This window comes from Elgaria multicarinata, chromosome 4 (genome assembly GCF_023053635.1).
Source record: "Elgaria multicarinata webbii isolate HBS135686 ecotype San Diego chromosome 4, rElgMul1.1.pri, whole genome shotgun sequence".
NCBI lineage: Eukaryota > Metazoa > Chordata > Lepidosauria > Squamata > Anguidae > Elgaria > Elgaria multicarinata.
In genome coordinates this window covers 81201825-81229823 of record NC_086174.1, presented here as the reverse complement: position 1 = coordinate 81229823, position 27999 = coordinate 81201825, and the positions used below count along the sequence as shown (strand labels likewise).

The window sequence follows — 27999 nt, the reverse complement described above, 5'->3', positions numbered from 1 at the left end:
ATTTAACTAGATGTTCTGCTGAGTAAGAATATGCAGAATATGAATTTAATAGGCAGAGTATTGAATTAGCAGTTTACTCAAATCTGACATTAACCTGGCTGAGATGTAATACTAAGTATGTGTTAGTGTTACATGCAGAAGAATTAGGGTTGTGTGCGCCCCCCCCTCCTTCCCCAATCCTGTGGCACATCCAGAAAAACAAGACTGAAAGTTTTAACTTCTATTTTCAGTTAACTGTGTTTTATTGTTACATCTGAAACTAAAACTGGTGTATCTTAACTGTGGTTTAGGAAAACAAGACAGAATTGTAAACCATGGTTTGAAGTTGGCTTGTTCTCTAAACCATAGCTATGATTATTTTGTCTTGGATTGGACACAATGATAAACTGAGATTAGTTGAAAATGGAAGCAGAAGCTTCCAATATCCTCCTCACAGCCATCCCAAAGGGGGTGGGGAGGGGATAGAGGAACTGACAAATCAAGGCCATGTTGTTTTCCTTTTTGTATTACTAGTTGTTGTTACTTCTCATGCTTAAATCCAAACTCTACTGAAGTATGTTTTTTACTGTAGGTGATAAGTGCCTGTTAATTGTTTTGATGACAAGTAAGAGAATTCTCAGAGGTGCACCCTGTCCATCCCAAAGACTGTATTTAGACTGCTTTCTCCAGTTCAGCATTGTAAAGTAATACAGTTTCTGTATATTTGCACAAACCTTGCAAAATGCACAAACCATGTGGGTACCAGTTCAGTTCAAAAGTAGTTATTTAGCATCTAAATAATAAGATGCACGTAGGTGTGTGCATCGACATTATTTAATAGATTTCTGTCTTATGTGTTTTGTGGTAGGATTAAAACCTAGCCTTATCTCATTTGATCCTATTTCAAAGCAGATTTGGCTGGAAGTCTAGTTTTAAGAAATACATAGGAATATATCCATATGTAAATGGGTCTAGGGTTGTAGTCTTGAATCATCCTCTGATCTTCTCTGGCTGAACATGCAATTGAACTTAGTCTTCCATATCCATTTTCACCCATTGCACTAGCCTGTCTCTCTTTGCATGGCATGCTTCTTATACTTAAAAAATCCCTGTCTTGATCTTTGAGTTGCAAAATATAGTGCCTGGATTCATCTGACTGATTCCCTTTTTGTAAGTATGGAAACTTGACATTCTTCTTGCATTGTGAAGAATCAGGCAATTGTAGGAAGCATTTTATGCTTCTTTAATAGTTGCCTGCTGGCTGTGGGTCAGAGCTTTGGAAATTGGAACTAATGTTCTTTGTTTCTCAAGGTCACAGCTACTTAGTTTTTATGAACATACTAACTTCAACCATATCACTACTGTATTTGGTCTATTTTGCAAATGAAACTGAAACATATAAAGCAACTATGAATCTTTTCAGGAACTTCAATTACTATGGATAGGATCCAGATATAGTCATACTTAGAGTAGACCTATTGAAATGGGTTGCATCCAATATTAGTCCTACTTAGAATAGACCTCTTAAAATTAATGAGGCTCAAAATGGACTAACATTGAATACAACCCAATGGGATTTAAGATAGTCATGACGAATTTAACTCCCATTGGTTTCAGTGGGTTACACTAAATATGACTAGGTGTGAATCCAACCCTATATGTTTTTCTTAGTACTACATTTGTGCTAACACGAATATCAGTAGTTCAACTGTATGTCCCTAATGGAAAGTGGGGAGGTTCTGCGATTAGGTATATTCCCAGTCAATGATTTTAAAATATATATTGTGCTTCAGACATGAGGAGGAAAAATGCATAGCTTTTGGATCACTAAATAACAAATGAAAAAGCCTACAAAATATGAGTAGTGTTTGGCAGGCCTTGTTGGTGTTCATCAATTTTTTTTAGGGGTTCTATGAGTGCTCTCCCAGGCAGAAATGAAACACTGGGAGTTCATTCAGCATCTGAAGAAGTTCTGAAAAAATATAAAACCAAAAGATTACAAAATGGCATGGATATAAAGTGGGATTATGTTAAATTACTGACATTGAGATTGATTTTATATATTTACAACTGACCTAATTCTGCATTTGGGGCAGCTTAAAAAATCAAGAACCATAAAACTATCTGAGTCTATGAAACTAGGAAAAATATTCAGTAGTTAAAAGTAAATACAATACAAAACAAGACAGTCGAAAACAAACTTTGTTAGAACTCCAAATGTCACAGGCACTCTCCAGTAGGTTCCCACGATGTTTCAATAGCCATGCATCAATAATTTATTTATTTAATTAATTTACTACTAATATATACTACTTAATAGAATAAAAATCTCTAAGCAGTTTACATCTAAATAGTACAAAGCACATTTAAAATACACTAGTAAAACCATTTCAACTACAATAAAAACAATACAAGGAACAATAAGATGGAACAGCATATGATTAATTACAATTAATTGCATGCTAGAGAAGGCCTGGGTGAACATTTTTAGAAGGGATTTAAAACATACTACATTTTTTTGCCTCTCGTACTGCATGGGGGAGGGTGTTCCAGAGGGCAGGTGCTGCCACAGAGAAGGCCTGCCTTCAAGGTATTTTGTGGTGACATTTTGTGGTTGCAGAATGATCAGGAAGGCCTCCTCTGAAGATCTTAAAAGTTGGCTGGTGTATATAGGGGAAGGTAGTCAAAATGGTTGGTATCCAGCTAGTGAACCTCTGCCAACAGAAGGCATCTGTCAGTGATTACACCTCCCACACTTCCCAAAACCTGTTTCAGAAGGTTAACCAACTCTTCAGAGCAGATTTTGATGGGGAGCGGAATAGCTATCGTGTATTTATTGCATGAAGGATAGTCTTGAAAGACCCTATGTCACCATATTATTTAGAGGAATTTGGAGGATATATTTAGAATAGCGATAGTTCTTAAGGATACCCTTCCCCACCCCCAATCTTCTTATGGCAAGAATATGGTCATAATAACATTCCATATAAAGATATACCTGTTCCTTACGTTATTTCATTCAATTACCTTCATCGCTGGAATCTATTCTGAATTTAAATTAAAGCATATCTGGATAAATGTTAGCATTTTTATTTATTTTTTTAAAAAAAGAGGAAATGCATGGTTTTAAAACTGTGATTGTGCAGTAGTTGAATATTCATAGAATCGTTCTACATTTTTCCAGTTTATGCATATTTTTGCTGGACTGCAAATGCATGTTTTTGCCGAAATAGGCATGGTAGCTTATGTGTACATTTGGAAGTAAAATCTCATGTCTGCTTATTCTTCTATATAGTGTCTCTTCTTGCAGTCAAAACAGAGCCCATGAACAGCAGCGAATCGACAGCAACAACAAGTGGAGATGGATCCCTTGACACATTTACTGGATCAGGTAAAGATATAATAAGCTCATAGTACTGTCAAATCTGTATTGATAGTTTTTGCCAGTTATTCTTTCTAACAATAAATAGTACAAACAACTTAAGAATGCAAACTCAGGATTTCTTAATGGCAATTAGTTATCTTGCAACCATTTAACTGCCCTGTTAAATGATCTATGGCTTAGTAGTAGAACCCAAGGTACAAATCTTGGTATCTTTTGTTAAAAACATTACAGGTAGTAGGATTGAGAAATATCCCCGTTGGAGACCTTGGTGATATGATGCCACTCAAATTAGGCAGTAATTAGCAAGGTGGACCAATGCTCCTACTCAGTGTAAAGTATCACCATTAAAACATAGTTTGAAACTATTGTTAGCTAGAATCCTCCTGGTTTGTTTGCTTCCACGATGCGTGCCTAGGCAAAGGCTTGTTCATTACTTGACTTATTAAGATGAAATATGATTGTCCAGGCACAGCCAATACGATGGTTGTGTTTATACTTCTTTGTTGGAAAACCCGGGACAAATGCATGTATTCTTATATCAGTTAGCTGTAGTGGCAGTATATAGTTCTATGTAAATCTTCAAGTAACTCTCATCACCATAAGAGCTATTAGCTGTTGGGCAAGAAATACATTTTAGAAATAAAATAACAAGAAAGAGCAAAAATGCATTGAATACAATCATTGGTTACCTGAATAGCAAAGTACTGTCGTTAAAATATTTCTGGCTTTGTCTTCATAAAGAGAGTTGAATTCCTTTAAGAAAAGGTGTGATTTTTTTTTCTTCAAGACATAATGGATTGGGCCTATGTGGGCAATTGACACAGCTCTGTCTAGTTAAATTATATTGGAAAGAATTTGTTCCTTCAGATTGAGCAGATCCTAATTTTTTTTTGCCAAAAGTCAATTTACTGTGCTTGCAGCTCCTTCGTACCCTTGTTTATTCAGAAGTAAATAAGTTTAGATTTGCAAAGTAAATATGCTTAGAATCCTTAGATGAGTTATGTCTTTCCTTCTTCTACATCTTTATATATCATATTGGCCAAGATTCAAAGAACTATGGAATTACTGCTATGAGTCCAAGGAAACTTGTCAGTGAACTGAACTCATTGGAACTCAGCTGCTGTCTTTAAGACGTCTTAATATTTTAAATACTTAGAATAACTTAAGAACAATTTCTTTTTGTGCTATATTGTGAGGTATATTTTATTAAGCTGAGCTGTAGCTATAGGAAGGGTTCCAGAGTGTTGCTTTTGGGAGACCAAAGTCTTGAATACGTCCAATGGTTTGTTTGGTGTGGTTTTTTGGTTTTTTGGTTTTTCCTTCTTTGAACAGCAGACTCCCATACCATATCATAAGCTGCTTTTGCAACTGCCTTTATTTCTTGAAACAGTTTGTCATGTTATATGGAGAGCATACCATTCAAGAAACCGAAGCCCAAACTTCCTTTAGGCACATGGAGCCTGTTGAATGGTGCTTTAGATACGTTTTGCAAAATAGTGAGGTGCTACTCCCTGTTTCTGCAATTCTGGCTACTTTCTAGTACCATTATGACATATTGAAGGAGGCTGTACTTTGAAGTAAAATTATGATCGATTAAACTAAAGTTATTCCAGTGCAACTTCGTGTACTGCTTTCATCTTTTCAAAAGTGAATGAACAGCAGATGGCCTAATGAGAACTAGTATGAATTTGCTATGAAGGGATTGGTTCAAAATTGTAGAGTACATACGTTTAAAACACATCTGTCTTAGTCAAGACGGATGGTTAGACGAAAGTGAAACTTTGAATTTTGGGGGATCAGTCCAGGCTAGGCAGTACTCTTGAATAATTTTTAAAAGGGTATCATTGTCATCATAAACTTGGTCAGAAAAATACAGCTGCTCTTTGTATGGGCATGTATGCATCAGATGACTACAAAACTGGAGCTTTTGATTATTCATTTCTGTGTGAAATGAAATGAACATGTTATATCGTAGGGTTGCTGCCAATCTATTTGTGTTTGTGTCATTGTGGGCTGTATCTAAAGGTATCATCCTGCTCTAGTACAAAGCTTCTGCTGCTTGCAAAAAAAAAAATTCTTCCTTGTGCAAGTGTCAGATCCAATACTTTGATTGCACTTATGCAAGCTATCGCACAAGGCATTCGACAAGGCGTTGCACGATTCATTACAATTTAATTAGGCTAGTTTATGCTTATTCTAGTTGTTTGCTAGCAGCATGCCAGGTCTTGTAACTTAGCAGTTTAAAAAAAAAGGCCACTTAACAAGTAAATGTCCCTTGTGTGAGTTTAAGCAGCTTTGTATTATGGCCCTATGTATTTAGCCACTCCTAACATTCATCTTAAATGATCAAATCAAATTGGTAAGGCAAGTGAAACACTCATAAACCATCCCACTGTACTCATTGCTATCAAACTAGAGCTCTGTTTCCATTTGAGCAAGCTTCTCCATTCACTACAATATAGGTGGTAGCTTCATTTATATATGGCATTGTCTGCTTGAAGCAACCTCCAGTCATTCCCTTATTGAATCTCAAGTGCACAGGAACTTTTGTGTGCGTAGAGCCTTTACATTAGGGAGATTGGGCCAGGATTGTAAACAGTGACCTCAGTCAGCAAACTCAGTCATTGACCATGTTCAGACGGACATGCTAAGCCACTGTGGTTAAGCATTTTGAGCTAAACATTATGGCTTAGTGTGTTGTGCTACATAACCACTGTTTAAACACACTCACTTACCTTTTGCTTCAAAAGGTTTAACCATGGCTTTATTTATTTATTTATTTACTAGCTGTACCCTGCTAGTTGCTGTGGCTCAGTCTGGTTAAATTGAAAAGAAAGAAAAGACAAAGTGGATGTTTCTAATATGTTTAATTTCACAATGCTTGTGGATATACAATATTTTTAGTTGTTCCATTGTCTGTGTAGATAAAGAGATTGTCTGGTTTGCCGACTCTAGAACACGCAACATATAATTGTCCATGTGAGAAGCAATCTGTGTCTAGATCTAAACCGCACAATTCTAAAGATTGGCCCTGAGCTTTGTTGATGGTGATTGCAAATGCCAATCGAATTGGGAATTGCAATCTCTTAAATTGAAATGGCATATCTGTTGGAATCATAGGAATGCAAGGAATGAGGACATCTTCACCTTTGAAAGGTCCTGTCAAGATTGTTCCTTCTATGACGTTGCTCAGTAATTTTTTACTGCAAGCTGCGTGCCGTTGCAAAGTTTTGTGAGAGAACATGCAAATAGGAGAGGAGGCAGAGGCAGTGGATTGGCCTACTGTTTGGTTTTTTAAAAAGGATATTTTTACGGTGAGGAGGTTAGTGGAAACTCCTGGCAGTTACCTTTCTTCAGAACGTGTAACTGTCACAGGTGTGACATCTATATTCACTCAGCCAATTGTGAGAGAACATGCAAATAGGAGAGGAGGCAGAGGCAGTGGATTGGCCTGCTGTTTGGTTTTTTAAAAAGGATGTTTTTACGGTGAGGAGGTTAGTGGAAACTCCTGGCAGTTACCTTTCTTCAGAACGTGTAACTGTCACAGGTGTGACATCTATATTCACTCAGCCAATTGTGAGAGAACATGCAAATAGGAGAGGAGGCAGAGGCAGTGGATTGGCCTACTGGTTGGCAATGTCACAATGACCTATAAGAGCAAATAGGAGAGAACATGCAAATAGGAGAGGAGGCAGAGGCAGTGGATTGGCCTACTGGTTGGCGATGTCAGAGGAGGCAGAGGCAGCGTATTGGCTTACTGGTTGGTGATGTCACAATGAACAGCAGGACTGGTTTTGAGGAGGCCTATTTCTTCGATTTTAAGACAAACCTTTGACCCCGTAGAGAACATAGTTACATAACAACGCTCGCATATTCGAACGCAACACTGTGTCAAAATTTCAAAGCAATCGGTGAAGAACTTTCGGAGATATAAAAGCATGTTTTTACGGTGAGGAGGTTACTGAAAACTCCTGGCAGTTACCTTTCTTCAGAACGTGTAACTGTCACAGGTGTGACATCTATATTCACTCAGCCAATTGCGAGAGTACATGCAAATAGGAGAGGAGGCAGAGGCAGCGGATTGGCCTACTGGTTGGTGATGTCACAATGATCAGCAGGACTGGTTTTGAGGAGGCCTATTTTTTCGATTTTAAGACAAACCTTTGACCCCATAGAGAACATAGTTACATAACAACGCTCGCGTATTCGAACGCAACGCTGTGTCAAAATTTCAAAGCAATCGGTGAAGAACTTTCGGAGATATAACGACAGTAACGAACGGTCTTTTTCATTTTTATTTATATAGATTACATTTATATACCGCCCCACAGCCGAAGCTCTCTGGGCGGTTCACGTGTCGTCTGAACAGGCCCCATGTAGAGAAAGAGATTTTTGCTGGCTGATCTGTTGTGCCAGGTGTAGAAAAACACGCTATACATGTTGGGGTGATAAAACCTCTACTTTTCCCACAGTTCTTTAAATTAGTGTTGTAGCCAATTGTGACTTTAGTTTAATGGCTTTCCACTTGCTAAAATAGATGCACACAATTTTTGCTGATCCTCTGTCTTTTAGAAGCTGTTGTAAAAGCCATTCCTAAGGGTTGGGGAGCCTTCTGGGGGAAAAATGGGATATAAGCCACAGTCCTCAGGATCACAAGGGGATGGGTGAAAACTCTCCCTGATATGTATGAAGAGAAGTGCTTTCTAGTAATGCAAAGCCAGGATTGAATACAATCCTATTTACTAAATGTAGTTGTTGTTGTTGTTGTTGTTGTTACATTTATACTCTGCATTTTTCCACTTGAAAGAAACCCAAAGCAGCTTGCATAGTCCTCCTCCATTTTATCCATACAACATCACTGTGAGGTAGATAGGCTGACAATCAGCAACTGGCCCAAATTCACCCAGTGAGCTTCATGGCAGATTGGGGACTAGAACACAGATCTCCCAACTTCTAGTCCAAAACTCTAACCATTACACTACGCTAGCTCTCTTGACTTGATCAACACAAGCTTATGATCTGCACTTACTGGGAATTTCTTGTTCATGAGGAATAATTGCAATCCTGATCCCCATTATAAGTTCAAAGGGTTATTGCACCTGCCAGCATAGGGTAGACAGATGCTGAGTTAGTCAATGTAGCATGCATGCAGCCCTGGACATATAAGGGCATCACCTACATAGCACCACTGTCAATGCTGATCTCCCAAAAAATGTGCACCATATCAGTTCCAAAACAACTGCCACTATGACAAATGAGGAGGGGGGAGAAGGAATTGAATGTGAAGTATCCAGCTGCGAAACTTTGCACCGTTGAGTTACATGGCTGTAAATGAGCAATAAATAGTCATTAACAAAAGGGCTCTCTAAAAAAAATTTATCTTCTGTAACACTGCACAACTACAAAGCTACAGACTGTTGAAGCTACAAAGTACCAACATTATCTACCATACTTCGGTTCATCAGTGGTACTTGACTGTTCCATGCCTACTGTCTGTAAACACTCACCTGGGTCGCGCCACCATCCCTGTCTCACACATGCACAGCTGTGAAGGAGCAAAGCAGGAAAACAAAAATGGGAAGTCCCACAGTGGTGATGGTGGTGGGATTTACCCACAAAGTATGCCCAATGTCCTAACCCACATTCACTTCACCAATGACACACAACTGGAGAACTGCAGAACAACGTACCAAAGTGAAAATATATGGCAAAATGCTACTGTGAAAATGTGCAGCTGTGGGAGAAAAGCTGCAATGTGCCTGCAAATTGAGGGCTGTGTCATGTGTCCAAAGGTGCACAAATTCACAGCCACAACAGAGTGAATATCCTGTGTAGATATGCCCTTGTTATTGCTTGTCTTGGGTACTTATTTTATGATTCCATAGAAAAAGAATGAATATTGTATAGATGTTATCTATTTCATATTAATTTTGGTCAGAGCAATTATACTTTGATTCGATAGGTTTGATATTTATGAAAACCTATTTTTGGTTGCAAGTCTTCTGATAAATCAAAAAAACATTCTGTATTCTTTTTATTTTACAGTAATAACAAGTAGTGGTTACAGTCCAAGATCATCACATCAGTACTCACCGCAGCTATATCCTTCCAAGTTAGTGTGCATGATCTTCTAATGAATTCTTCCATGTCATTTCATTAGGTCATTTATTTATTCAAAGACTTTTTTAAAAGTCAGAAACTGCATAAAATCAATGATTGGTTTGATAGAAAATGCATATTATCTGGAGATGTACGCTCTAATCTAAATTGGTAGTTCAACGCCACTGATATCAAGGGAAGTTAATTACATGCATGTTTTTAGGATTAAAAAAAATCAAGGTATGTTAATTTCTGCAATGGATATCAGTTGTAAGAGATTTGCTCCATGATGTATACTAATAGAGTACTACTTAGAACCCCAAAATTATTTATTTCAGAGTAATTCTCTAAAAGTCAGCGTGGCTACATAGTAACTTGTAATGGTAAATTATTTTATTTGCAATTTTGGTCTTCGTGTCAAAAAGAAGAAGGAAAGAATCAGTGTAATTCTGAGGTAGTTGTCATTACATTAAACACATTTTAAGCTTATTTTAATATTCTGTAAGTACTATGAAGGATAATATGCTGCACATGTGATAAAGAACTTATACTGACAATGTGAGAGTAATTTTAAAAAACAAATAACAAATGAAATTAATATCATATTTAGTTATGAAAATGGCCAGGTTTTATTTTGTCAAACCTTCAGTATATTCATGTTCCAGCTTTAGTCCATTAAGGGTGCAACTGCGCCCTGAATATCTGTAAGCCTCTGAACCTGGAAGCTTATGAATATCCAATGCAGAGTGGGAGGGGTATCAGAAGTGTTTGTCACCTCCTACTCTGCATTTTAGCTAGACAGTCTTTTCACCCATCTAGCTGGGGTGCTGCGAAGGGGAAAGGAAAGAAGATGGAGTGGCTTGATGATACAGCAAAACCTTCCTACCCACAGAACCCCTCCCCCTTACCTTCTTCTCCCAGGTTGCTTTTGTGACCTGGGAGAGGCAGCTGGCACAGTTCTGTCCACACTGGGTGTGACAGGGAGGGAAACACAGATTCCCATTCTCCAAAATCAGATCCAGGAATCCAAAATATCCTATGGCTTCACCCTTAGATACTGTCTAGGGTTGCTCTCTAAATTTCATGTGAATTATGAATTCAATAAAGATGAAGTATCCATTTCAAAATCTGTATATAGTTCCATTTCACACTCACATACACACACACACACACACACACACACACACACAATATGGTAGTCTTGTATAGCCCATGCTTGTGAAATCCTTCAAGTATTTCCGGTAATACGATGTATGGTTCATTCTAATCTGATCTGAATTAGGGCAAAGCTTTTGCACGAACATCACACACATCGCTTTCCCTGGGTTGTAAGTGCTGTTGGGTTTTACTTTGGTTTTACATGCTATTTTTAAATTTCAAAAGTGTTATATTTATGTTTTATTTTATTTTGTTTTATGGTTTTAATTGTTTTGAACTGCCCAGAGTGCCTCAGCAGGATAGAAATGTAATAAATAAATAATATGGTAGACTTATAAATCCATATAAGGCTAAGAAGACCTGTACTGGATAAGATCAAAGCCCCACCTAGTTGAGCATTCTGTTTAGACAGTGGCAAACCAGCTGCCCATGGGAAGCCCATAAGCATGGCATGAGCACAACAGCACCCTCCCCATAATGTTGTCTAGCAACTCATATTGAGAGGCATACTGCCTCTCTCTGACACTGGACACAGTATACTAGTATAGGCAGTATACTGGATGCATGACTTTCCTAATAGGGGAGTAGTTCTAGGCGCTTGATGATTTTGATTTTACTTTTCTGTAACTTTCTGTATCTACAGTATCCTTTTTGAGGTATAATGACCAGAACTGTATGCTGTATTCCAAGAGTGGTCGCACCATAGATTTGAATAAAGGCATTATAATATTAGCAGTATTTGATTCCTTTTCTAATCATCCCTAACATAGAATTTGCCTTTTTCACAGCAGCTCCACGCCGGGCTGATGTTTTCACCACAAGATCCCTTTCCTGGTTAATCACTGGCAGCTCAGATCCCATCACCAAATATGAAATGTTTAGAAATGTTTTTGCCCTAGTGTGCATCAATTTACAATTACTTGCACTGAGCCACAGTTGCCAATTTTATGACCAGTTCCCCAGTTTGGAGAGATCATTTTAGAGTTCTTTACAAAACCTTTTTGTTTTTACCACTCTGAATAATTTGGTGTCATCAGCAAATCTGGCCATCTCACTGGTCACCCCTAACTTCAGATCACTTATGAACAAGTTAAAAACCACCAGTTCCAAAATGGATCCTTGGGAAACCCCACTTCCCTGATCTTGCTGCCACCATGTAAAGTTATTCAGACATTAATTCTACCTCTTACCTCAATTAATGGTGAGGTTAGGAGTGGATCTTATACTTGTAAGCATCCTTTCTGTTGTCTTCTCCAGCCAGCCATTACTTCTCACATCATGCATATCAGTAAATGCTCAAACTGGGAGACCCTTCCAGTACAATACCAAAACCTATGGTCACTGGAAAATCCCATATTCAAACAGCCGTGTACTCCCTTGTACGTTTACTTCTCTTCATGAGGAGAGGAAGGAAGCAAGAGAAGTTTCCTGATTTCAGAACAGATAGTGGGAGGGGGGAAGTATTCAAGCACTCCCTGAGAGATATGTCAGCAGTTTGCTGAATTTTCCAGAGTCTATTAGTTGCTACTTAACACATAAGGTAGAAAAAATACTCCATCACAGCTTAGCACAGTACTAGTGATTACACTGGACACAGTGTTGCTACTAAAAATGGCAGCCCCATGTTGAGCTTTTTCCCTAACCATCTTGTTTTCCTGCATTTCCCTGTTCCTACAAGTGATAGCCATTGATATAGGTCAGGGAAGCTCACATGATGATTTCCTGACATGAGTCTGCCTCAACCCACGGCTGCCATTTTGGGTGGTAACCCACTTGTTGAGCAAACTGTCCAGTTCTGTCCTTAGATATTTGCAAGTCTTGGGGAAATTTTCCTTTGAGCTAGCATCATGGTTAATTGGTAAAATGAAAGCTGCCAAAACTCAAGTCATCCCAGTGGTGTAGGGATTTTATTGATACTTTCTTGTTATTATACATCAGATTTCTCCAACCTGGTGTCCTCCAGATGTTTTGGACTAGAATTTCCAGGATTCTAAACATCTGGAGTTCACCAGGGAAGGCTGGGCCCTAGCACTGGAAATGGGATCTAGGGGTGTATACTGGTGAGACCTGGTAAATAACTAAATTTGGGGTGAGATCTCCCCTAACAGTGAGAAAAACTTCCATTGCCCCAAGACCAAGAATTTAGCACTTCTATCCATTCCATGAAAAGTTTCACATGCTTAATTGTTTTGTCTGTGGCTGCTTCTAAAGATCAGAGTCAATCAAAGAGGTAGTAACCTTAAAAAAAAATAAACTGTTGTTTGTTTGAATCAACTTTCCATGTATTTATTGTCACCAGTAATGGTATATTTTCCCCTGCTCTCTAGGCCCTATCCACACATCCTTTCTACTCCAGCAGCCCAAACAATGTCTGCCTATGCCAGTCAGACCCAGTATTCGGGAATGCAGCAGCCAGCAGTCTACACAGCCTATTCACAGACTGGGCAACCTTACAGTTTACCTACTTACGGTATTTGACTTCCAGTTCTTTATTCTATTACGAGTATATTTGGCATCATGGAACTGCTGTGCTTTCCCCCCCATCTGTAAGAATCAGTTGAAAATTAATTTCTTACACAGATTTGGGTGTAATGTTGCCAGGCATCAAGACAGAAAGTGGACTTTCACAAACACAATCACCCTTGCAGACCGGGTGCCTTAGCTACAGCCCAGGGTTCTCCACACCGCAGCCAGGCCAAACTCCATATTCATACCAAATGCCAGGTCAGTAATCCATTGTCCTTCTTTTGTCACTATTTTTTGAAATATTTCATTATTGTTAAAAAAATATTTCAGAATCTATGCATTTTTAATTTATGGAATAAGTATCTTGACTAAAATGTGAAACACATCGTTCAGTACAATTATAATAGGTGCATCATGTGTGCTTTTCTTTAAAGGCATGAGAGTCTGAAATTTTATCTAGATAATTTTGATGATTTTTCTTCTATGTCTTTATCATAAGACAATTTAATGTTAGTGGAATTGCAGTCTATTTACAGTGTTATAAAATATCCAATCGCAAAATTAATCTAAAACAAAATCACAATGAAAATCTGAAAACATTTCCTTGATAATGAGAAATATATAAGCAACAATCCTAACCAACTTACGTGAAATAGGCCTTTGACATTCCACATTTTGAACATATCTCTGGATACATTGGACTCAGAATTGATAAAGCGGATGCAAACTGCCCTGTTTAAGGCTAATGTATTCTTAATATGAGAATCCATTGGTTTTTTATTTATAGATTCTATTATATATTGATTCCAAGCTGTCCTAAGTTTTTAAATTTAGAATCTCATCTTTACCCAACAACATAAAATAACATAATGTTAAGATGATTATGCACCCATACTGATATTGAGTTTTAACTAGGACTGACATTGCACATCTATCTGGTCCAAACAAGCTCACTAGTATATTTATTAGTTGAATAAATCCACACTTTCCTGTTCATTACTACCGTTCATTACCTAAGTTGCATTTGACATTCAGTATTGAAAATGGGAGAAGATCTTGTCAAGAAATTAAACCTTTAAGATTGTAAACTTAAAACAACTTCTGAGCATGTAGATAATTTTGAATGATACAGTTGGAACAATAAGAACATAAGAAGGGCCATGCTGGATAAGACCAAGGGTCCATCTAATCCAGCACTGTGTTCACACAGTGGCCAGCAGGCTATCGAACAGGGACCCACCAGCAGGACACAGTACAACAGCACACTCCCACCCATGTTCCCCAGCAACTGGTGTATATAGACTTATTGCCTCTGATACTGGAGATAGCACATAGCCATCATAATTAGTAGCCACTGATACCTTCTCTTCCAGGAATTTATCCAACTGCCTTTTAAAGCCATCCAAATTGGTGGCTTCCACCACATCTTGTGGTAGTGAATTCCATAGTCTAACTATGCGCTGTGTGAAAAAGTACTTAACAGTCATGCAGATATTCTTCCCAATGGCTTCACTTCCTGTCTATTCATTTTGAGGAAGGTGGAATGGTGGGAAATATTCTGCTCCTGCCTAACAAACCCCTATCGTAGTTCATTTCTACTTAAATTTTTTAGCTTAAAATTACTAAAAAGTGAAAAGGAAGTGGGTGGGTGTTCTCTATCCTATATTCCATTTTATCTCTATAATAAAGTGCATGAGTTGTCATGCACTTTATTTAGTCTTATATAGTTCCAGTTAAAAAGATTTCAGGTAGTAGGTAAGGGAGACTGGGAATTTCCTGCCAACCAAGGCTGACAATTCTGGGGTAAGTGTATAAATGGAATATCTCCTTAGATTATGATCACTTCATAGACTAATGGAACTTCTCATCCTAGGAAAGAATTACTATGTCTCTTCTACTTCTACCCTCACTTCTCCATCAGCCATCACTACTATATTTGTTCAGTGTGTTAGGGAAACTGGATTCCAGGAAGGGAAAGGCCAGGACGCATGGAGGGGAAATCATTGAGGTTGAGCAGGCTCACTGATTCATAGATTAGATTCATAGAGTAGCACATGAATATCTGCATTAGTGCTTTTATGAAACTTGACAGCTGTATTTGGAATTAATAGAGGAATGAAAGTATTGGCAGGTTGCTGGATTTTAAAGCAGCAGATGCTATTTATGATATTCAGGCCTTAGCTAGACCTAAGGTTTATACCGGGATTGTCCCAGGGTCGTTCCTGCCTGCTCCTGGGATATCCTGTGTGTCATTTACATGAACAGGGATGACCCCGGGACGATCCCAGGATAAACCTTAGGTCTAGCTAAGGCCATAGTTATAAATAAAAAAAAATCTTAATAGAAGGTCAGGCTGGCAACTATATACACATTTCACTTACATATTCTTTATATTTTAACATGAAACCTTTTACTTTTTGTTCTTCATTTGTCTGCATTATGAGAAATATATTGCCTAGCTCTTATAGGGAATTATTATTTTAACTCTAGGTTCTAGTTTTACACCATCCTCCACGATTTATGCGAACAATTCAGTCTCAAATTCTACAAACTTCAATAGTTCACAACAGGTATGATAATGATTATTTTTCTATAAAGCTCAAAGTGATATGTGATTCAGCAATTTATTTAGAATCACAAGAATTGCTGTCCTATCAATGAATTTTAGATGTTTTTAAAATGTTACTATTATTTAAACAGTAATTCTATCATTCCAGGATTATCCATCATATACAGCATTTGGCCAAAACCAATATCCACAGTATTACTCAACTTCAACATATGGCGCATATATGACCTCAAACAATACCACAGATGGTACTTCTTCTTCATCATCAACATATCAGCTCCAGGAATCTCTCCCTGGGCTAACTAGTCAACCAGGTACAGATCTTCATCCAGGTGAAAAAAAATTGTTTATCCCATCTATTTAGAAATTGCACTCAGAATTACAAACCATGATATATGTGTATTTTAGTTGTAGTTGTTTACTAATAATGAATTCTAGGTTTTAAAACAGTATGGAATATGTTGTAAAAAAAAAGATGACTGGGAAGGAAGTCTAGATGTTGGAGAAATTGAAACTATGGATGATCTTAGTCATGTTTTTAAACAAACATAATTATCCTGCTACTTTCATTTTGGAGAAAAAGCAGCTCTGGCTGCAGTCTGGAATGGGCTTTTGATCTGGATTGGGCCCCTGTACCAATTTTCTGCTGAAAATTCTCCTCGTCTAGCTTCTATTTTCGCCGAAAGGTGCTATTTGTAGTAAGCAGGACTTTTGTAAACCGCCCAGAGAGCTTCAGCTGTTGGGCAGTATAGAAATGCAATAAATAAATAAATAAATAAATAAATAAGAGGGACTAGTTTTCAGCAGAAATCAACCATGGCTCCTGATCTGGATCACAAGCATGATCTGTATCGGGGACATGGGGCTGCCTCGTCTCCAAAACAAAAGTGGACAGATTAAGCACACTTTTTTAAACATGCGTGCTTAATCTGTCCACCTGCAAAAAACAAAAACAAAAATCCCTGCTTTGGTACAATTGCCTCCATGCATGAACAGATACAATATCCTATTTTCCAATGGAAAGAGATGGGATTTGTGATGCAGGAGGGGATGTAAAAAAGCCCCTTGCTCTCTTTTATAACATACTCTCAACCCATATCAAAATACTTTTAGACCACTGCCACCATAATTCTTTATAATCTTAAAAGGGTGGGAAAGTGACACGTTTTGTATCAAGGTTAACTACTATTGTTACATGGTCCTAGCTGTGATTCATCTATGCTGCCTCCCAAAAAGCCCTAATTCCTTGAAACAAAAGAAGATCGCAGTCTGAAACTTGTGGGGTGAAAAGCTGTAGAACCACTAGGCAGAAATGGTTTGCCTCCACTGTGGTTTCATAAGGATTCTGAGGAAGTGGGATATTAGGACTGTTACAAAAGAAATTAACATTTACCTTACTAAAACATATCCCACCTAGGCAGGCAAACACACGTTTCAACTCAGAGCTTCCAAGGCAACTCACACAGAGGGCAGTTGTGAATTTTCTCACTACATCCAGCGACGATAAAGGCAGCAGAGAAGTAGCCAGGAAATAAGTTACTGGAAATAGAACCCAAAAACTCCATGGGTGATATTGGAGGTAGCACATGACTATCAGGACTAGTAACCATTGATAGCCTTCTCCAGAAATTTATCCAACCCCCTTTTAAAGCCATCCAAATTGGTGGCCATCACTGCATTTTGTGGTAGTGAATTCCATAGTTTAACTATGCACTGTGCAAAGAAGTACTTCAATTTATTTGTCCTGACTCTGGGCATTGTTAAATTATGGAATTCATAGTCCTTTTGAGTTAGTCCTGTTGAGTTCAATGGGAATTACTCCGAGGTAAGTATGTATACGATTGCAGACTAAAACACTTGAACAACTTTTGACAAACCCGTTCATCAAAAGTTCCTAAGTTCATTTTTCCCTAAAGTTTGGTTCTCCACATTTAGGTAAGCCTTGCAATTTTAAAAGAAAGGCTTCTTGCCTTTTATAGCTTCCTTGACCTATTCTATTAACTATGCTGGCATCCTCTGGGAATACTCTTTTGTGCTTTTCTGATTTGGTCACTGCTTTTAACTGGTTCAACAACACATAATATCACCAGAGCCTGGGCACTACTCACAATTAAGTCCAGGGTTGCCTGCTCTTTAATAAGTTGCACAACCAACTGATCCGAACCATGTCGATCATAACTTGACATTTTGTCTTTGGAGGTGCGGTGGGGGGATGACAACATAGAAGTACATTTATCCAGTCTTTGTGAGGGTTAGCAAAATCAAAGTTATTTCAATACTTTCCATTTTAGCTGTCTCCTTGATTTCTTTATCCATTTCAAGATCACCCTCAGACTTTTGGTGAAGGATGTGATAGTATGTTTCCAGTTCTTCTTCGTGGTCTCTGTGCATCACACATATGGGGGCTCTGTGCCTGCGCAGGGCCAGCTTCGGAAACTTCTCTAGCTAAAAGTCTTTTAGGCGGGAACCACCTCCCCCACCGTCCACTGAGCATGCTCAGGGGTTCCCGCCTAATCCCCTCAGTTCACTTCAACCGCCTGTGGGTCAACAGCTTGTGGAGACTTCTCGTGTGTGGTATACTTTACCTCAGCTGAAAATATTCTATTTTCCTTCTTGTCTTTTCTCTCCAGTTTTCTAACCTTTTCTATTAGTTATTAAAAAAAAAAAAGGATCCGTTGTTGTTAGTTAGCCTTGTGGCTTATGGCACATCAAGGCCTCTTCAAGAAGTGCCCTGTTGTGGGCTGAAGATCACGCAAACCAACGGACACTCACTTTGTTTGCTCTGCTTGGGGGAAACACACATTGTGGAATCTTGTGTGTTTGTTTACGTTCTCAAGGCAAACGAGAAAGAACCGCTCAGACCGCCTTCGGGCGATACTCTGGGATAAGGCGTTGGAGGCAGTGGAGAAACCGAGACCATCTCGACGCTCCAAATCTCCTATCGTAATGGAGTCTATGCCCCAACTTCCTCCAGCACAGAGTGAGCCTTACCGGTTCCCCCCTCCTCCTCCTCTCAGTCCGCATCCGCAAGGGCGGCAAAAGATTTCTAAGAGAGAGAGTGTTCTGAGACACACGACCCTCAGAGGAATAAGAGCAAAACTCAAGAATATAAATGTGAGGAAAAAGTCGTTGATACTGATTCGACGATACCGAGGAGCCCGGTACCGAACACATCGGTACCGAGGCATGCGGCAGGGCATAGGAGCCCTATGTCAAGCCTTTCACTGCAAAGGTCTCCACCGCTACCGATAAGCCCAATACCGAGGCTATTGCTTTCCCTACCTAAGCCTGGTACCGAGGCTATTGCTTCCGAGACCATACTCGATACTGAGACGGGCGACTCCATCCTCGCCACCGGTACTGAACCCTCTGCAGCAAACAGAGTGTATTGCTGACTCGCCAGCACCATCTCCGTTACGGATCATCATGGTACCGGCTGACGACCCTACCATAAGGGCATCGGTCTCGGAAGGCGAAATTAGAGGTTCGTCCATGGTTAATACCTCGGCTGATCGGGGCCCTCTTTCCCCTCGATACCGAGAAGAGCCATAACCCATCAATACCGACGAATGTCGGTACCGATAAATGCCACAGCAGCTGTCAGTCGATACCGAAGGTTATCGATACCGACACGCGTTGCCTTATGGTTAAGCCCGGGGCCATTCACTGGCTTTAACTCATTCAGGTCGCCAGTATGCCACCCATGGCGAACGACCTATGTCCCCTCCAAGAATGCGGGACTATTACGCTGATTGGCAACCTCCCCAGTATCCTCCGAATTATTACGAGGATTGGAGACACAGAAGGCACTTAGATTACTATTATCAGTACGCACAACTACCCTCCCAACGATCACCCGTCCACCTCTCCCAGAGGATGTCATGGCCATGCCACCGCCGCCTCTACCATCGGTACCGAGGCGCGTTCCGCAATGACACAAACCGCAGTACCAACCGCTCAGTACCGTCGCAAGCATTGCAGACGTTGCCTACATCAGACATGGGACTGGATGTTCCATCGGAGGAGGATTACCAATCGGACTCCTCACTAGATACATCACCACCAGATGACCTCGTGGTCACTGCAGAAGTGGTGTCCCTTTCAGAGGACTTAGCACACTTTACTGATCAGGTACAAAGAATGGCAACGTCTCTAGGGACTCAAATATCCCAACCTATAGAGGAATTTAATGACCCAGTTTACGATGATGTATACTGTGGGTCATCAACCCCAGTGGCTATCCCATATTTGCTTGTGCTGCTGCGCACAGCGCAACAATAATGGAAGCTGCCCTCCTCTATGCCACAACGTCGAGGAGGCTAGACAACATATATTTATAAGATGCAGGACTAAATTGCCCCGTTCCTATTTACACATCCAAAACCTAACTCAATAATACTCAAATAATGCACCAGTGGACAAAGAAGGCCGTAGGTTGCACGGCCTGGGGAGAAGAGTATACTCTTCTACAGCTTTATCCCTTCGTGTGCATAATTACCAAGCCACAATGGCAAAACGTGAGCTCTTTTTATGGGGGAAGATTACATCTCTCTCCGGATTCTTGCCAGATGACCAAAGGGAACTGGCAGATGTTTTTGTACTGAGGCTATGAGACTTTCTCGACAATAGCATAATACAGCACGCCACGCTACGGACTGCACCTCAAAGCCATGGTAATTTCCATTGCGCTACTAAGGCATGCATAGCTGAGGTCCGCAGGGCTGTCCCAGCAGGCACACACCCGCATAGAGGACCTGCCGTTCGATGGAAGCCAGATCTAACCTCTACTGTTAGAGACCCCATGGCTGGCCTCCTCGGTAGCAATAATAACTAGGTTCTTTAGTACACTGAAACCCTCGATACCGAGACTTGCAACAATATAACTAGCTTCTTCAGTGCCTAGCCTGTGACCTCTCGTTACCTAGACTGCTCTCAATACCGAGACTGGTAACAATATAACTAGCTTCTTCAGTGCTGAGCCTGAAACCCCTCGGTACCGAGACTGGCAACAATATAACTAGCTTCTTCGGTACCGAGAATGAATCCCTCAATGCCGACACTGGCAACAATATAGCTGCTTCGGTACAGACTGGAACCCTCGATACCAAGAGTGGCAATTACATAACTAGCATCTTCAATACAGACGCTGGAATTCTTAATGCTGAGACTGGCAATAACATAAATGGCTTTTTTGGTACCAAGGTTGACATTTTTGGTACTGAAAATGATAATAACATAACTGGTTTCTTCGGTACCAAGGCTGACACCCTTGATTCTGAGATTGGCAATAACATTAATAGCTCTTTGGTACAAACGCTGAGACTCTTGATACCAAGAGGGCATCTCGCATGCAGCTTCAGTGTCAGAGGGTGAGATGTAATATCCCTCCCCTCCAAAGCCAATGGACATCTGTCCACTACATCAGGCAGTGTATACCTTGCAGCCTAACCACCAATTGCAAGGTCCCCATTCCAGAGTCTCTATGCTCTGAGTGCTTTGCTTTCAATGGAGAGCATTTTATTACCATGATGTCTGATGTCATCATTCTTGGGGCTCCCCCCCTCCCTTGGAAGAGGAGGGCACACAATGTTAAATGGGCCACGTCTCCTGAGAATACCATACAAGCATGGATACTGGCTTTAGTACCGTGATGGGGATACGTACAACCGTGATCACTGTCATTGCGACCAATACACAGGGCTCAGCTGTTACAGCCACAATGCGTCAGCACAATTACTTAGCTCTTCCCCATTCCACCTCCATTCCATGGGACATCAGGAGATCAACTTGGGGAAGATGAGTTAGAGCATAAGAATACACCTGATTCCCTTCAATCCTTTGAGGACTATCAGTCGGTCTCAACATTGCTCTCTTCTGCATCACCTACACAGGGCAGAACCTCCTTTGGAGGACTTATACCACTTCCTGGTCATTGAGGATGACCAGGCTTGGTATTGAGACACATAACTAGGTAAATAAAGTGCAGGATTTTGTATCTCATGCTGTATGTACTGAGAAGCCAACTCCAGTGTCGATATTTTTCCTCCCAGCACTGCTTCTGACAGTTAAAAATTCCTGGAAGGGCCCTTCTTTGATGGCTCTGACATTGGAAAGTGCAGAATCTTTACATAAGGTCCAGTAATGGCCATGGGTTTTTTTCTTTATGCACCCGTGTTCCAATTCTATATTAGTTCAGTTAGCCCCAAGGGGAGTTTTCAGAACATATTCATCTGCTTTGTGCCCCAGAGTCATACACTATTTAGTTATGATGTCCAGATACAACTTTTCCTCTTGTCAGCAACTTTACATGACCCGTCACTTCACTGTGAATTGAGAACGATGGTGCGCGCTCTGGCGCTTCGCATGCATACCTATGATTAGCAGGTCTCACTCTGTGAACTAGATTGAGGACCTACCATCCGATGGTGAAGGATTGTTCAATCTCATTACTCATTTCGTTTCCTGCATCAGAACCAGCAAATTACAGATGACACACTGTCTTTCTTAATGCTGCTCCTGAAGAAGGGAGTAGGTTTTGCCCCATACACATAAGTATGCATACTTCCATATAGCCATTCAGAACACTCGCCAGAGGTACCTTGGGTTTATCATAGGTACTGATATGTCCCAGTTTGGGTGCGTCTATTGGACCTAAGCACAGCCCACCGAATGTTTGCAAAATATATGGCAGTTCATTTGCCTACACAGGGTGAAAGTCTACCTATATTTAGACAACTGGCTTCTAGTAGCATCTTAGAAGAGGATGCTATCGAAGGCAGTGGGAGTAATCCTCAATTTATTGAGCTCTCTGGACCTGATAGTAGAAACCACTATGTTAGACTGTCAATCCTTACCCCCTGATATATGGGACATAATTCTAGCAGCTAAGAAACAAGCGACTAGAAAGTCATATGCTACCAAATGGGAAGCTCACTCCTCCTTTGCACTAAGCAGGAATGAGAAACCCCTTTCAGAGCCTATTTCCACCATCCTCACTTTCCTTTTTTCCTTGTTAAAAGAGGCCTTAAGTTTCCTCACTTAGAGTTTATCTGGCAGCGATTTCTGCCTCACATTTATGGATTCAGGGCTGTTCGGCCTTCACTCATCCACTGGTTAAGCGCTTTATGAAAGGGATGAAAGATACAGTTCCACCCCTTCGTTCCTTTGTTCCGCAATGGATCCTTTCCTTGGTGCGAAAAGCACTGTCTTCGAACCGTTGGCAAAGACAGATTTGCGTTTACCGACTTTAAGGTTGTATTCCTTGTTGCCATAACGTCTGCTAGACGTGCATCAGAGTTAGCGGCACTCCGTATGGATTCACCTTATACGGTTTTTCATGCCGACAAAGTGGTCCTTAGACCGGACCCAGCTTTCTTCCAAAGGTTGTTTCTCTTTTCACCTTGGGCAGGATTTTACTCTGCCAAGCTTTTTCCTTGCTCCGGCAACTCTTCTTGAGTCGACACTACATACGCTGGACAGAACAGTGACTCTCCGGAGATCCCTAAGTTTTTTGTTTGTTTGTTTGTTTGTTATGGGTCAAGCAAAAGGGACTCCAAGCATCTCCGCAGACAATATCTGCTTGGGTTTTTCAGACTATTAAATTAGCCTATGAACTTGCTGGCCCCCCGCTGAAGGGGAAAGTGCGCTCTCACTCCACCAGAGGAGGGGCCACTGCTACAGCTTTTGAAAGACGTATTGCCATACCGGACCTCTGCAAAGCGGATACCTGGTCGACACCTCTGACTTTTGCCAGTCACTACCGTCGGGACATCAGAGCGCATAGAGACTGTGCCTTTGGGCGTGCCGTCTTATCGGCAATCCGTTGAATTTACATCCATCACCTGACACCACCCACCTCCGGGTAGTCAGCTTGTTATTCGCCCATATGTGTGATGCACAGAGACCACGAAGAAGAAAGACAGGTTGCTTACCTGTAACTGTAGTTCTTCGAGTGGTCATCTGTGCAGTCACACAACCCTCCCACCGTCCCCACTATGGTGTCATTTTTTGATTACCTGGTGGTTCACCTCAGTGAGACTGTTTAGGCGGTTTCAGGAACTGAGGGGATTAGGCGGGAACCCCTGAGCATGCTCAGTGGATGGTGGGGGAGGGGTTCCCGCCTAAAAGACTTTCAGCTAGAGAAGTTTCCGAAGCTGGCCCTGCGCAGGCGCAGAGCCCCCATATGTGTGACTGCACAGATGACCACTCGAAGAACTACAGTTACAGGTAAGCAACCTGTCTTTTTACCCACAGCAATTCTGTGGATGAGTACATTTTTGTAGCTTTTCTACTTTGTTGAACTCTATACCCTCTTTGATGCATAAAGCAATACTACCCACAATAAACCCTTCATTGTTCTTTCTGCTTCTTAGTGTTCCAACAGATTTCCAATATGCCCATTTTTGTTGATATTAACTTTGAGTTAATATCACACCCACAAAGGGGGGGGGATGTATCAACAAGCTCAGTGAACCTCAAGATTTGCAGAAGTACAAAAATCTGGTAGAAAAATCCCCCAAAGACTAAAATATAACATATGCCTGACTCACCCAGGACCATTGCCATAAAAAAGTTGGAACCAGGGTTCACATTGCAGGCTTCCAAAGCCAATGCACAGGTTCCAACCTGAGTGTGCCTGGGAAAGGAAGCAGGAGAAGAAACATATGTGTGTGAATAAAGATGTTAGAGAGGACTAGAACAGAGGAGACTTACATGAGGCTCTTATTGCATACTTATGATTGGTCACTCATGGAGGTTTGCTGGTCTTTTACACTATGTCGTCAACCTCCAGGGCATCTCCCATGCTTTTGAGCTTTACCTCACTTTCAAAAGATCAGGGGAAATACAACAAGAAGACTTCAAAGCACAATTCTTTCCTGTGAAATACTGAAGTTGTGCTATACATCTAGTGGCTGTAAAATGAAACACATAGAAAGGTATTTCCTGAATAAAAGCATATGTCTGCCTGTGTAAAGGAGCCAATCCTATTCCTGCAAAGAATCCATAAGTAGAAGTCCCGGGAAAGATGTGGCATTTTAGCCTTGTGTGGTGAAGTCCTTAGTGAGAGAGGAGGAGGAGGAGGAGGAAGAGGAGCAGGGACAATGAAAACAGAAAATAGAACCAGTAGTGATAGTGGAAGATAAGGGGATGGATGAGGTGAACCGTCACTGACATCAGGGTGGGAACAGAGGTGGAGAGAAGGGGAAACGGCAGGACAATTGACAGCATAGTAATGAGGGGGAAATGGGAGGAGAGGCATAGAGAGACGAAGAGGAATGACACTGGGGAAGGGAAAGGAGACACATAGAAATGTGGGATTCTGTGGGGCTCTAAACTCTTTAATTACTCCATGAAACATTTTGTTGTAGGACACCACTTGTCCCATCTAATGACCTAAACTTTTCTTCCAAAACCTCTCAATTTTTCTAACATACAAAAAGTTTGCTTTTGAGCATTTAGCAGACACTAAGTTCATAGTTTGAAATAGACATTCTGATGCTACGGGCTTCAAATTCAGGGTCTTAGTCTTCCTACCCAAATTATGGCATATTCAGTCTTGGATAATCTATATGAAAAGCAGGACATAGATGCACGTACAAACATGATATAGTTTGCACACTACTTAGCTACTTGTGATTACCATTTATTTGCATGATGCAGAACTGCAGTAAAATTTCATGGCTACGCATTCAAAACATTGCACTCTGTTTAAGTTGAGTGTATTTTTAAAGTGATACAGAAGGATAGAGGTATGTGGTGTATTTTCGGAGTGGGTGTGACAGTGTGTGTGGTGTTGCATGATCATTTCAACACTTCATAGATATAGGAAGTGAGTGGGCAAACTTATATTTCAGGTGCAAGGGCTTTAGAGAGCAGCCTTGTTTTGAAAACAAATAAAATATCTAAGTTTGCCTTGTTTTCATATGAACATCATCACAGTAATTTATTTAACAGTTACTAAATATAGAAACATGCATAAATAAATATGGTAAAGCCAGTGTAGTATAACCAGGGAAACCTAGGTTCAATTCCTTGCTCTTCCACAAAGGTTTTTGGGTAAACTTGGACCAATGACTTTATCTAAGTGTAACCCACCTTACAGGGTTGTTGAGAGGTTAAAAACGGGCATTAGATGGGACAAGTGGCGCCTTACAACAAAATATTTCATGGACCATGTAGGCTAGGGTGCTCCAAGGAATTTGCCGACCAATGTTTTTAAGAATGCCTCTGGATGTACTATGCTTCACTTTGAAGCGCACCCAGAAAGACAGGGAAATGGTGGTGGGGCCAATAGCTAGACCTGTTTTCCTTGTGTGTTTTGGGGAGCAGTGTTTGTCTGAAGCTTTTTGCTTCTGTGAAATGAGAATTTTGTTGTGGTCTAGGGAGACAAGTATGGGTTTTGGCATTTGAAGTCAGAACCCACCAGCCTTATATTGAGTCTTTTAGCCAAGTTATTGTCTCTGAGACTGTGAAATGGAACTTGGAGCAGAAAATTGTGGGTTCAAAAGAGTGGTTTTGGCCGTAGCTAGACCTAAGTTTTATCCCTGGATCAGCGAGGGGCCAAACCTGTTCATCTAGGTGACACACAGGGGATCCAGTGCTCAGGCAGGGGCGAACCCTGGATGATCCCAGGATAAACCTTAGGTCTAGCTGTGGCCTTTGTAACACAGATGCTCACCTTTGCTTTGTATTCAAATTCTTGGACAAGTGATTTTCTTTTAGTCCCACCAGGTTGTTTTCTGAGAAATAGGTGTTTTCTAATTTGCCACACCCATCATGGCAGCCCTTTTGTAACAGTGTCCACAATACACTCAAAATGTGCCCACTAGCCCCAAAATGTTGGGGAACCTTGGCATAAGCATTTATATTTGTTCCTTATTATTTCATATTCCTGTATGACTTCCTGGGTTAAATATTACATTTCTCATACGAGAAGACTGGTGGTGTTTCTTATATGCAAACTATCATTTTAAGATCAAAACCATTAAATGTAATTAAATAATAATAATAATAATAATAATAATAATAATAATAATAATAATGACCTGTTATTTTTTGTAAAATGCAATTCAAGCAATTATACTTACAGTTGCTCAAAGAACCATTGACTTCTGCAATCTGAAATTAGAATCATACCTTGCATTCAAGTAAGAGACAGCTGGCCATTCTGAATTAGAGATTAACTTAATGAAATAAACTTGGCTCTAAATATCCAGAACATACAAGATCCAATGATTAGTTACAGTACTGGTTAATGAGGAATTATACTATTGTGTACAAACTTGATCCAAAAATTAAGCCTAGAGCAAATGGTAATGACTAATGTAAAGTGAAACTGAAATTAACATTTATTTATTTGTTTACTTTGCAAGGCAGCGATAGAAAGAGAATATTAATTGAGATCAGGTGGATTGGAGCAATTCAGTGCATAATTTAGTAACTAAAGAAAAAAATGCCTTGTATTGCTTATGTTCAGCATTTTTGAAAAGTATATTCAGAAAGTGAGGATTTTGTTTATTTTTCTATAATCCTAGCATGGGCAGGAAATCATGTTTCCATAGTTTTTCCTAATTTTGCAACACTATTCTCAGCTCAAAAAAATTACTAAAGTGTATAAAATTGCACATTTTAGGATAAAATGTATACAAAATGCATATGTTCAGGTAAAATGCGCACAGAAACAGACATGGTGAAATAATGCATCAAAAATAATTCCAATTTTCATGCAGTTTGGAGATTGATGCAGAAGCAGGATGGAACAGACTTATGAATGAGCACATGCAAAACTGACATAGGCCATAGCTAGACCTAAGGTTTATCCCAGGATCATCCCAGGTTCGTCCCTTCCTGAGCGCTGGATGCCCTGTGTGGCACTTAGGTGAACAGGTTTGACCCCAGGACAATCCTGGGATAAACCTTAGGTCTAGCTACGGCCATAGACCAGGAAAAGAATGCAAAACATCCCAGAATAAATCCCTGATTAAAACATCCCAGATTAAATTCAGAGGAGCAAGTGATAAGAAAGACCTCTTCCAAAGACCCTGGGCAGTCAGAGTAGACAATATTGGGCTAGATCAGGAGTGCAGGACCTCTGGCCCATGGCCACGTTCTTTGAATCTCTAATGCCCTTTGAACCTCTAGCATCCATATCTTTATTATTTATTTATTTATTTATTTATTTATTAAAACATTGGTATCCCGCCCTATATTACTGAGATCTCTGGGTAGTGTGCAGATAAAATCAGAACAATGTAAAACAATAAATAATAATCACAACTAAAAATGTATTAAATAGTTAACAAATTAAAATCAGTGGAAGTTTTTAAAAAGCAATAGAAACAAT

At 40.2% G+C, this 27999-nt stretch overlaps 1 protein-coding gene across 10 annotated transcripts in view; it reads left to right on the top strand.

The window, feature by feature from the left end:
* Positions 1 to 27999, top strand: part of EYA4 (EYA transcriptional coactivator and phosphatase 4) — a 146477-nt gene that overhangs the window by 91248 nt on the left and 27230 nt on the right. For 4 of the 10 annotated variants that reach the window (XM_063124663.1, XM_063124664.1, XM_063124659.1 and 1 more), the window contains 6 exons: positions 3275 to 3370; positions 9410 to 9476; positions 12949 to 13091; positions 13202 to 13345; positions 15578 to 15657; positions 15805 to 15970. In XM_063124663.1, the coding sequence (XP_062980733.1) occupies positions 3275 to 3370; positions 9410 to 9476; positions 12949 to 13091; positions 13202 to 13345; positions 15578 to 15657; positions 15805 to 15970 (696 nt within the window). Of the gene's footprint in view, positions 1 to 3274; positions 3371 to 9409; positions 9477 to 12948; positions 13092 to 13201; positions 13346 to 15577; positions 15658 to 15804; positions 15989 to 27999 lie in introns of all 10 variants that reach the window. The other 6 variants (XM_063124662.1, XM_063124656.1, XM_063124657.1 and 3 more) reach the window with 3 other exon arrangements.